At 39.4% G+C, this 13330-nt stretch overlaps 1 protein-coding gene across 1 annotated transcript; it reads right to left on the bottom strand.

Moving 5' to 3' along the window:
- Nucleotides 1-11935: 11935 nt before the first annotated feature.
- On the bottom strand, nt 11936-12822 carry LOC101315002 (probable LRR receptor-like serine/threonine-protein kinase At4g08850-like). Its single transcript, XM_004308176.1, has 3 exons — nt 12636-12822; nt 12223-12501; nt 11936-12135 (listed from the first exon to the last, which is right to left on the bottom strand). Exons 1-3 carry the CDS (start codon nt 12820-12822, stop codon nt 11936-11938), a joined length of 666 nt encoding a protein of 221 aa, XP_004308224.1.
- Nucleotides 12823-13330: the final 508 nt, after the last annotated feature.

A 13330-nucleotide genomic window follows, 5' to 3' on the forward strand; every position in this document is an offset into this window, starting at 1 on the left:
CAAAGATGGCTTGCTTGTCTTGGAGAAAGGCAATGAGCTTTTAGCGTAGTTCCGAGCTAAGGCTCGTGCCGATACGGACCTTCCTCTCGGGAGCATTGGGTGATAGGGATACCCATTCTGTTTCCTCTGTCGGGTTAGGTCTCGGGGCCTGCTTTTTCCTTTCTTTCCCTTCCGGGTCATCCCGGGGATCATCAATGGGTTCTGAGGGGCTGAGTGGCAACATCTCGTAGGCGCCTCGCCCTGCTGTATGGCATTAAGGTGACAATGTTCTATGGCTGCTCTATCCCCTTGGATTGTGAGTATGCTTCCCGGAGTAGGCACTTTCATGAGTAACATGTGGCTTGTAATAAAGCATTGTAGGCCCCAGAGGATGTCATGACCCAGGATGAGGTTGTAAGAAGAGGGGCAATCTATGATAAGAAAGCGTACCGTGATGGAAGCACCGCAGGGACTGGTCCCTACTAACACCGTCAAGCGATCTGAGCCTAAAGGCTGCATAATCTCTCCCGAGAAGCTGACAAGGGGATCATGGTTGTTATATAATTTGGCTCGGTCACGTCAGAGTCCTCTATAACAATTAGCAAACATCACACTAACTGCCGCTCCTGTGTCCACAAGGGCCCTATTACATCTGTAGTGGTCGACTTGGACATTGATAATGAATGGCTCATTGTGATGACAATTGATCGTATCTTCCCTTTTATGAAATGCCACCTGGTCCCATGCCGATGGAGTGGTGGTGACACCTCTTTGGATTTCAAGAACCTCTAGGTGGTTCGCACAATGCCTTTTTACAGAGGGTTGTCGAGAGGGAAATCGTGGGGCGCCTTTGCAGAGGGTTGTCGAGAGGGAAATCGAGGGGTGCCGCCATGGATGGTTAAGATCTGACCGTGAACCTCAATGGCGTTGGCTCCCGTGGTAGGAGTGCAATATTGGTGGAGCTGGCTTTTACGAATCAAGTGTTCTATTGCATTGTGGAGGCCGTGACACATCTCAGTTGTGTGACCATTGTCGTCATGGTAAGCACAATATTTATTCCCTGTTGCACGCCGGGGCTTTTTGGGATATTTGCTCTTAGGTGGCGAGGGAATGAAATCCTTGTGCTTGGCCCATATATCTTCATATGTAGTGGTGAGGGCTGTGCTGTGTGGACCTTGTAGAGTGGTGGCGGGGAGCGGCGTTGCTGTTGCTGGGGCTTTGCTTTCGGGACCGATAAGAATGGTCCCATCCTGCTTCCCACTATGGCGACAATCTGAACCGCGCCCCTGGTTGTTATCATGGGAGCCGCCATGTTGTTTGTTCTTGTCCTGCCGGTCGTAATGGTCATACTTTGGCTGAGATTGCTGTTTGGGGGGTGGGGCTGGAAGGGCTAATGTGGTAGTGGTTTGGCAATGTCCAAATGTAGCAAACTCAGCATGTGCCCATCGAACATCGAGGTCCATCAATGCTTCATATGACCCTGGAGGGTTCCTATTAATTTCCATGAGGAAGCTGCCGGGAAGCAAGGCCTAGCGGAAAGCCTGTTCAACGACTCGGGGCTCCAAGTTGTGACAGCGTGCTGTGGCTGATTGCCACCAAGACAGTAATTCATGGAGTCCTTCTCTTTCTTTTTGCTTGATGTGGAACAAGGCATCTACACTGCGATAAATGCTGGCATGGAGTAAGAAACGGTTTAGGAACCGTTCCGAGAGCTAGTCAAAATTGTCAATGGAGTTGGGAGGCAAGTTGAGGAACCAACTAAGTGTTTCATCTGAAAGGGTTTCTTGGAAGGCGTGGCAGGCTATAGCATCTGTGTATTGAGTGGAACTGCATAACGAGAGGAATGTTTCAAGGTGAAGGTGAGGGTCGCTGGTGCTCTTATATTTGTCTATTTTGAAGGGTTTGGCCTCGGGTGGTCTCTTTTCCACTTGTACCTGTGGCGTGAAGGGGCTTGGGCGATGCCCATAACCCGAGAAGAGAGGTCGCTAGCTCCCGCGACTCTCAACTCCTTCGATTTGTGAGGTCAGCTGAGTGACAGAATTGCTGAGTTGGAGGAGGAGTCGGGTTTACATGTCGAGGGGTGGAGTAGCAGTGTTGGGATTAGGAATGAGTGGATTAGATGGCTCAGGCTGGTTTATCAGGGGAATGGACTCATTATTGATTGTAGACGGTTGGGGGGCTGGGAGTGGAAAGGATTGGTTGGTGAGTGGATGAGTGACGTAAATGATCTGGTTGGGGCCTCCCGGGACCACGGAACTATTCTGCCCTTGGCTAGGAAAAAGGGATGTCAGGGTTGCGTCTAGGGTGGGGGTGACCCTTGCCTCCCGTTCCAGAGTATCATTATAGCTGTTGCGGTGATCTAGGGTTGCATGAAGTAGGAATTGTTCCTTCTCTAGTTCGACGATACGAACCCGGTACGCGTCAGCTTCTGCTTTTTCGTTAGCTGCTTGCTCTAGGAATGCATGGAAGTCTTTTTTCAAAATTTCAAGGGCCGTGGCGGCATCAGGGTGGTTAATGGGAGCCGCGGTAGCGGTAGTTTGGTTATGGGATGTATCTCTGGATTGGAAAAGTTCTTTTTCTATCTGGGTTCCGGGTTCATTTGGGTCATCCACAATTTCCACCATCCTGCTAAGCTAGGTGGGAGTTCCACAAGAGGGGCCCCCCTCCTTCTAGCGCCAATTGTTTCTACCTCTTCCGAGAACACGGGACGGGAGGTCGAATCCTTGGTTTCGAGTCCTGTAGCTGCACCAGCAACAACGCGTCAGGAGTCGGGACTGGGGTGGCCTAGTCGTCGACTTTCTGATGCTTAAGTCAGCGATTGATTGCTACTTGTATAGTACGGGAGTATGAGAAGAATAGTGAAACTTACCTTTTCTGGGGATTTGTGCCTGTTTTATAGGCTAGTTATTAGGGGTTTTGTCATTAGTCCCCGATGTGGGACTATTCTGCGGTATTGTTCAGTCTCTTCCCTTTCAGGGGTGTTTAACTGTTGCAGAGTGGGTTCGGCATGTATGTTGCTGCTATGCTCCCACTCTTTGGTTATCCATAGAAGGCTTGCAGGTGATGGCTTGGCCGGAATGGCTTTCGGCAAGTGGGTAATGACACTGCATTCTCGGCATGGCCAAGTGTTTTGGCTATGTATTAACACACCCAATTTTGAAGAGTGGGTTTAAATAAAACTCACTTAATATTCGTATTTAATAGACGTATAAAATGTATCTAATATTCTTATTGAATAGACATATATAAAATGTATCAATTATGATACATATTATGTTATATTTTTTCTAAATTTTACACAATTACCACCATTCAACTATAACATAAAAACATAATAAATAAGCTTAATTGATGTTGTCTTAAGTACCTTCATTATAAATTTTTCTTTTAACACTAAAATTTTTTAATTAATTTACAAGAATCATGCAGTTTTCTTTATTTTTTATGGAAAAATCTAGGTGAAAGGAATTCATTATCCGATATATATATAAGGTAGAATATAATATAAATAAGGTATTTGATTATTATAGTAAAATGAAGAAATTTTACACTGTCAGCGTATGAACATGTGAAATCTGACGTGATCCTCTATTCCATTCAAATTTTGACATGTGGATTTCTATGATGAAAAATCATTTTAGCTATTTTGATCTTTAAACCCTAAACCCTATACCCTAAACCCTATACCCTAAGCCCTAAACCCTATACCCTAATACCCTAACCCTATACCTTAACCCTATACCCTAAACCTAATTTGGGTTTCTTCTTTTTAAGTATATTATCATATCATGCCCTACTTAATAGGTACATGCATTAATTAGAAATATAAGTAGTTGAGAGTAAAATGTTCTCTCGATCAAGGTTTGAAATGATATAATAATATACCTAAAAAGAAGAAAATTAATCAAAGAACAAAAACGTGTACCTTACAATTAGACATTTTTCGACTATGTAGAGAGACACCAAATGTGAGCATAGAAATGAAAAAAATCATTCTATTACAAATGACATACTTTAGTATATAGCATATATATACACTCAAGTTAATAATAACAAGGTAAGAAATTAAAGAATGTAATTGATTATGACAAAGTTAAATCCAACTAAATTTTAGCTCAGTATTTGAGTTTCAAATTGATGCTAAAATTGAGAAAGATACCAAATTTAGATTTCTACCGTCTATAGGGCAAATCAGAGAAACCGAAAAATGAATAAAACTATTAATTATAGACATTTGCTCTATATGGTAAGTTTGATTATGTGGAGTGGGTGTAAAATGAAAGAAAAATATGTATGTGTTGTAAAGTAGAGAAAAGAAGAGAAGAATACACAGAGAGAATAGTTGGGAGGAGGTAAAAGTCTACTTATTCATTCTCATTAGCCTCTTTATATAGAGGTAGGGTTTACATCATAGTACATAACTAATGAGTAATTACGTGGATAACCACATAGATTATAATATGTATAACACTCCCCCTTGGATGTCCACCAATGAATGATGAAATTAGACGTGCATAATGTTGTCTCATTAAAAACCTTGCCAGGTAAGAAAAACCCAGTGGGAGTAAAATAACCCTGGTCGAAGGAGAAAAAGAGTGCAACACGCATATGTCTTTAGGTAGCATACTTCTGGAGGCTCCCCCTGATGAGAATCTCCCTCTGAACGTTGTAAACTTCATGCACCGTAAATAACGGTTTGATTTGTCCATCACTAAAGTGAGACCATGCGTACTTTGCATATAAGGGCTCATCATGAAATTGCAAACCTGCAAAGTTAAAGTAATAACAACAGAGCTAGACGATTTCTAATACGTCTTACCTCATTTAGTTATATGATCAAAATCATACACTAAGCAATAGCTAAACAACATAAGAAAATTGACATTAAAACATTGAAATATCTCATGGCATACACATCAATATCTTTGTGTATTGATACGTCTCATATAAACTCTACAAGAGCTCTGAGTAATTCATAACTTCCCAAGAGTTAGAATATGTAACAACATAATGATCATAATTCGAATTCGATTTTGTAGTCCAATCATAGTACTCATTGAGGCAATTTTGATCACGTTAAATATAACGAAATGAGTATATATGAGCTAGCTTTAGACTATTTGATTCCATGAATTAGCTTCAGACTCTCTCAAGTATTCATGGATCGAATTACATTAGAATCATTCATGTACTTGAATCCTTTAACGATTTAACAAGCGATACGCTTGTAATGACACTTCACTTCTGGGAATTTGGTTTATCAATGTGTCTTCAAAGGCTCTCATAATATACAATGACAACATGTCATAAGTCTCTCGTCCATGTAATACTGTACTTATAGAAAAGTATCATTCGTATAAGGGTAGATTCATAATCTCATGTCCTTTGTAGACATTGCACCATAGTGATATATTTTCACAGTGATAAATACCCTTTTGTATCTATAGGCATCACGTTTCAAATATTTAGTTTCATTGGAATTGCCTCTTTCCAATTTGGCTAATAATATGTTTTGTCGACATGCATAATGAAACGTGGCATAGCATCGATTAATACAGTTCTTAATGGTCTTTGGTAGCTACCATTTGTAAATTTTCATAGATGATCATCATTCATAGATCCCACACATTCTTATATGCATGCATTTTTGATATTGGGTACCCATGCCACTTCTAGAGCAAATATTGTCACTTCTAGGACAAATATTATTTAGCGAATGTGGATCTTTTATTTGTAATATCACGTAGACCATTAGAGGACTTGTATAATCTTCCATTTTCAGGAGCTTAAAACTTTAGACCTAGTGGACACATTTCACTCAAATTCACGCCGTTATTCAAATGACAGTAATCTTATTTTCCCCCTAACGGCGGGAAGACTGTCTTATTTTGACCATGAGCATATATTGCGTCTAAAGATCTATCATTTTCTTTCAAGTGAGATGTTCATTGGCTAGTGACGAACCTAAACCAAGTATGAGGTCAAAAACATTATATTCATTAATATCAACCAAGATATCGTTCTCTAATGGCGTATATACAACTTTTGTATGTGTAGCCGTATTAGGAACTCTAACATTGTATCATGACATTCTCTTCAGGAGAACCACGTCACTTGGATACATGTGCATCCCACAAATCAAATGGGGTATAAAGTATTTGAGTTAATATGGATGGTCTCATAGACTTTAATCTATGCTAATGCCTATGCTTTTAGCATATACGCTTGTCAAGATCTTTTATCAAATCACTAGATGAGACATTTCTCAACATCAAAATGAGAAGGTGGATAAACAACTCTCACCACTCTACATCGTTCTTCAGGAACAATCTCTCTCCCCCTCATGACGGGAGGATTGTCTCATTAAAGTGACAACTCAAAAATATACGACAAATAAACAATCGGCTATGAGTAGGGCTAGTGGTCATCAAAATTTGTTATTGATTCCAAGCAGCACAATAAGTAAAATATGACATAACTTGTCATGCCAAATAATGTATTTGGTTCAATGAATTTCTGGTTCATGATATTATGTGCCTTAGTTTACTGTAAAATTTGGCACAATCTATATCATATATTAATCGATTTTGAACCGCATTGGAGACACCTAATTCAAAGAGGATGCTCTTCTGGAGCCATCAATCATATGTGAAATCGAAGCTTCAAGTTCGAAATTATAATGTTAGAATGATAAATTCTCAAATTTCGTATGTCAAACTTCGGGTTCAAATAATTCAAGTGCTCGAAACGACAGGCTCGAGTAACCCAAGTGAAACTTCATACGTTCGAGATATAAGGCTGTTGGCCCGTATGAACAATAAAATTTAAACAATAAGTATAGTAATGAGATTGCATAACAAAATAAGAAAACTATAAAGAGCGAAAAATAAATAAATTTTATACTGGAAACTTCTGGTTCCATGAATAAAGAAAACACACAGAACTTCTGGTCTGATTAACTTCACATATATGATAATCTTGATATTCGGATCTCCTCTAGTTACACAAAAACGTAATATCATATAAGGCGAGAGACTTCGGGCCCTCATATAACTAGGGATCACAAGATGTGATTTTATCATATTATATGTGACTTTAAGGGACTTCTGGGCCTCCTTGATTGCATGAGCTTTGAGAATCCTCATATCGCAATTTCATTATATTACTCTTTGAGGAACTTCAGGCCCTCCATAGTTCGATCAAGAGACTTCAGATCTCGATCTATGATCACACAATTCACAACTAGGTGCAAGTGTGTAAACATGAGTTTACTCTCAAATAATAAAATTGAAACATATCATGAATCCAAATGGGTCAAATTGATACATACAAACATGAAAGCAAAAGTCAATATTAGCATCACAATCACGCTAAAGAGACAATAAAAAAAAATAAAGGAATGAAGCCACTGTGTTGTTACTCACGGATACAGAAAAAGGAATATGCAATAGTACATCTATCCATATGTATTGTCATATTGTTCAATATATAACTATTCAAGTTTTGAGATCCACATGATAAGCATGATGAAAAACAATAGCTGAAAGCATATATGTAAGGAAATTAACGTATGGCATCTAATAAGTTTACCAAAGCCATTGAATACCAAACTTATGGCTGCTTATGAGAGGTGTGATGAGACACAATGCAAACAAAGAACTTCATATACATGACGAATGAATATATGATCTCAATGGGTAATTGAATACAGTATTATAATTTTGAGAAGAAGAAATTGTATAGCAGAAAGATGTATATAGCGTGGATATATACACATATGCAAAACTTTGATTCATATATAGATCATGAGTTGGGCAAAAACCAATTGAGGGTGCTCCAACTAATCTTTGACCATCATCGAATTTTAATCAATATGAAGAAGCATGTGCTAGCATGTCGATCTATAGCTAGCGACGGAAAGAAAAAAATCTGAAAATTTTAGGGTTTTTGGCATTTAGGGTTTGGTCGTTATCAACTCAAAGGTAAAATCGTGCTGATAACGTGTTGTAAAGTAGAGAAAAGAAGAGAAGAATACACAGAGAGAATAGTTGGGAAGAGGTAAAAGTCTACTCATTCATTCTCATTAGTCTCTTTATATAGAGGTAGGGTTTACATCATAGTACATAACTAATGAGTAATTACGTGGACAGCCACATAGATTATAATATTTATAACAATATGGGTTTATCTTGAAAGAGGTCTAGTATTTTAGGTTTTATCTAATTTTCTCTTTGAAAAATCTAGCACTGTTTTTGGTAAGGGTTAATTTTCGACATTAACAAGGATGAAAGTATACAATTAATTTCAAGAAAATAAAAAAAGAAGAGTAATTTGCCTCTAGTTGAGTTGTAAGAGAGATGAATAGAGAGGACTTGGTCAACGTAATCGACATGAACATATTGCTGGAAATCAAACTAAACACGTCAATCCTCGCATCCAAATGAAATTTCTCCTAAATACCATTGGAGTCTTAAACTAAGCTGCTCCGAAAGCAAATGATCTTTGAAAAGCAGAGCATTTCCCCTGTTTTCTGTCCAATTTGACCTTGCTTCAGTCCAACAGACATATCAAACTCATTTGGAGAGATTTTTACAATATGTTGAGTCCTTTGGAGGCTAGACATCCTTCATCATTGAATTTTTTTGATTCCCACATTACTTGCATATATTAGTTTTTGTTATGAACGGCCTAAGGTCGCACCGTGTACTTACGTTGTGCTGCCTCCCAAGCCCAAACCCTAGTACAGAACCAGGCCCAAGGAATATACCAAACTCAAGCCTAGACTGCAGACCACTTTGAATTTGTGATCATCGCGTCAACAGCTCGCTCCGTCACACTTGCATATATTAGTTTTGTTATGAACGGCTTAAGGTCGCACCGTGTACTTACGTCATGCTGCCTCCCAAGCCCAAACCCTAGTACTGAACCATGCCCAAGGAATATAACAAAGCCAAGCCTAGAGTGAAGACCACTGTGAATCTGTGATCATCGCGTCAATAGCTCGCCGTCACACCATAGCTAGTGTACCCGCCACTCCGAGCAAGTGCAAGCCATCGAAGTGATCAAACCACCACCCCTCCCAATCACCCCTCTCCATACGACTGATGCAAACCAATTACAGGAAGTGTGGATTCTGCGCAAAATTAACTAGCAGAGTTTCACTAATACTCATGCATGTTCACCGGTAACTTTTGCTTCGCTTTTTGTTTCATTTTCTTCAATATTTCAGTACAAAACTACAAATAGTGCCTCAATACGAAGATTATTTTCTATTTATATATACACCCAGAATATATATGATGATTATGAATGATGGTTTTTCGGTGGCTTGAAATCTTCTGTCCCCAATTTCATGTCTAATTGCATTATATTATTCACTGATGAGTTGGTTTGTAATAGCACTATACGTTGCTTTTGATTGTATGCAAAAGGATAACCTGAAAATTTTATTTAGTTTTGTCTTCTGAAGTCTGAAGGAAGACCATATAGATAATTGACATGAAAAGAAATACTCAAAATTAAGGTTACGTACTTACATATGAAGAGGATGGATGTGAAGTGGACGTCCGTACTCCGGCTTAAAGTGCGGACGTCGTCCGTTCTCCGCCGTCTCACGCCGGCGACGGCTTCTCTCCTTCCCGGACGACAGCATAGGTTTCCAGGACTGTTTCTCTCCTTCCAGGACTGGCCGACGACAAGTTTTCCAGCCGGATTGAAGCTCTGGACGGAAAACACCATGATTGATCAAGGTTGGCCGGAAAACTTGTCGCCGGCCAGTCCTGGAAGGAGAGAAGCCGTCCTGGAAGCTTGTGCTGTCGTCTGAGAAGGAGAGAAGCCGTCGCCGGCGTGAGGCGGAGGAGAACGGACGAAGTCCGCACTTTAAACCGGAGTGCGGATGTCCGCTTCACATCCGGGCTGTACATATGAATATTCCTAAGTTATTGTTGTGCCGACACTTGTAGATCACACATTTAAGATCTTAAGTAATGAGTCGTTCAATAGTAATCTCTGGTAGTCTAGAGGAATTTGCACCTTGGGATGACAACACCTGGGAAACCATATGCATTGTTGGCCTAGATTGTGGGTGGGAATGTTTGCATGCAATTGCTAGCCTTGCAATTGTTATCAGTTCATTCTGAACATTAGGTGTAGGAGCGGGCACGCGCTGGTCTAATACATCATTCAGTGATATGAGTATAAAATGCGACGATTTTATAGTTTAACCTTTGCATTTAACTTGGCTATTTTCCTTTAAAAAGAATGTTTTAACTTTGTTATTTTCTTAGGTACTTCGTGGAGCAAGATAATGCAAATATGTGCTCAAGTGATGCAAGCAAGGCTTCCAATACGAAACAGAGATGTCAAGGATGGAGTTTGATCACTCATATGATCAAAAATGTCAAGGAAGGCGATGGAACCACTTCACCAAAACAGAAGCTGCAAACACAAAAAGCTGGAAACTGGTTTCTGCTTATTTTCTTCGGTTTTCAAGGCTTATTTCCATGAGGTTCCGAGAATGGTTTCACCAAGATGACTGCCCAGATTTGTAGAGGAGAATTTTTAGATAAATGTAGACTCAAGAATCATCCAAATCGGTGATGGCATCTATGATTTATGAAGCGTCGAAGTTGGACAGAAAATCAGCAGTTCGGGGAAAGCTTGCAGCAGTCAAATTCGAGGCAGTGTTTGGGCTGGATTCTGAGAAGCTTTCTTGGGGGGTTTTGCACTATTTTGAAGAGTGACATCATTAATATAATTTTCCCAAAAGCCAAGCCCAGATTATGTGTGGAAGACATTCAAAAGATGACCTAAACATTGATTCTAGTCAAAAAATGAAACATAGTCTGCAAAGGAAGCTTTGAAGACTTGGAGACTACTTAAAGCAAAACCCTAATATCAAAATGATTCTAAGTCGTCATATTGCAAGAGAGCCTTCACGTTGCTGCATCGCACAAGAATTCATCAAGGGGAAGTCGCCACAGATCATCGCCATTCCTTCCATTCACAGTTTTCTTCTTCCCTTTGTAATCTTTAACTTTCGAATTTATTTTCTCTGTGTAATTTCTACAATGATGTGTGGCTAGTTTTCAGTTAGGGGTGGAGGTTTGAAGCCCCAAATTATGCAATAAACTTAGTTTCATAACCTTGATTTCGTAATTTCTTAGTTATGGATTGTATGTTTGGTTTTGGTTTATAAGGAACTCTTGCTTGTTTATGTTCATGGATGTATACATAGAACATTATGAACTTGTAAGTGGGGCTAGAATTAGGTTGTTTAATCTCCTAAACGGTTAATACGACTTAATTCAAGGTAGTAAAACCTATAGGACAATAGGTGAAACCAAATAGAGAGACTTGCATGCTAGGTAGACATTCCACACTAGTTTTGCATACTTGTTCAATCACTTTCATTGATATTAATGCTTAGAATAATTTTTTGATAGGATAGCGTCTATACCTTGATTAGTTATTCTAAAGGCTTAGTAATGGTGCGTTCATCTTGCTTAAGTAGTTAAGGGAAATAGTAAAAATTTACGCAGTGCGTTCACGGTTTATTCTTGATTGAACCTTTTCATAACTTAATAATTGGAATCTTGGTTGTGTGGACTTTGTTTTGAAGCATATTCGGTGGTGAATTTCTTAAATCCCTAACCTCTTCTCTATCATATTTCTCAAACTACAAATCAAAACTGTTTTCTTATTCTTCTGTCTTCTGTTTTTCGTGATTTATTTAGTATAGTAAACAAACTCCAAATCCTCTCAAATTTTGTGTGCATGTTCTTCTGTGTGTCTAGTTTAGGTCTATAAATTTTCATCTTCTTCTGATTAGTGTAGGTTAGGTAGTTAATTATATTTTAGTCTGCTGTTCGTCAGGAACAGTGTAGTGACATTATTTGTGTTGTGCAAAATTAAATACCCTCAATCTCTGGCAATGAACGATCCTTGCTTCTTTATACTACAATTGATAATCTTTTACAGGGTTAAATTGTGAGGCTATTTTAGCCGTATCATTCAGCAGCATTTCTCCATTGCCGGTAGGGGTCGAAATGGAGGAGAGGAACTCAGCCAGCTGCTTTCCCATGATCACTTCCAGTGCCAACACCCCAAAGCTATAAACATCACATTTCTCGGTTACCTTCATTGTGTAAGCTAACTCTGCCAAAAACAATGAAGAACACAAAGTCATTAGTATCTAGGCTATGTATAAGATTTGGGATATCTTTGTTTTAATTAGTTTATTACCTGGTGCTATGTATTCATATGTGCCTTTTGGAGCAGTCCAATTCGATGAGTCTGGATTTAGAAGCTTGGCGGTGCCAAAGTCTGAAACAACAGGCTCATATTCGTAATCCAGCAGTATGTTGTTGCTTGATACGTCTCGATGAACAATAGGTGGAGAGCAATCGTGCTGCATATAAGGCAGGGCATGTGCTACACCTTTCACAATCCTCACCCTTGTGCTCCACTCCAGTTTTTCAGCTTCGTATTCTTTGCTCAAGATTGCAGCCAAGCTACCTTTTTCTAGAGGTACTCATAGACCAAAAAAGAGTGATGGGAATGTGAACTGAAACCACAAAGTTTCACAATGTTTCGATGCCTTATCTCCATTAGTGCCCTTATCTCAGAAATGAATGCCTTCTAAGATGTCTCCTCACCACTAAGTATTGGGTGGAGTTTGTTCACTGCAACTATGCTTCCTGATAGCAGCTTTGCCTTGTAGACACTTCCGGATCCTCCTTTTCCGATGCAATGGCTGGCATCAAAACTATTGGTTACCTTGAGGATCTCCTCGTACATTCTTTTGCCGTTGAAGTCGGATATTATGAAAACTTCATTCTGCATATCACCATGTTCTGTTTCCTGTCTTTTTCTTCTTCCTGTTCTAATAAGGACAATTCCAAGAGAAGCAAGGAGCAATACTCCCAATATAAGGGAAATGATCAAAAGCATGAGCTTTCGTTCCTTTGTTGAAGAATGTTTATTTCCCACTGTAGGAATAAAGCAGGGTTGAAGTCCTCTAACATTGCCACACAATCCCTTGTTACCTTCCAAGAGGGCATGCTAAAATGCTTTGTTATTAGGGATGGGACCCTGCAACTGATTGTACGACATGTCGATGAAATCCAAGGCATTCATATGATCAAAATTGGGGATGAGAACCAGAACTGGCCCTGGGCTAAAGCCCAACAAGCCTATGCTTTGGGCCCCAAATTTAAGGGCCCCAAAAAAAATTCCAAGCATATATATATAAAAAAAAAATAGCATAATAAACATCTATTCTAAACCTATGCAAACTTTTGTCTTCTACAACTTTCTTTCTCTTTAATCGAGTCATCGACTCATTCGACTG

The sequence above is a fragment of the Fragaria vesca genome, linkage group LG7 (genome assembly GCF_000184155.1).
Source record: "Fragaria vesca subsp. vesca linkage group LG7, FraVesHawaii_1.0, whole genome shotgun sequence".
NCBI lineage: Eukaryota > Viridiplantae > Streptophyta > Magnoliopsida > Rosales > Rosaceae > Fragaria > Fragaria vesca.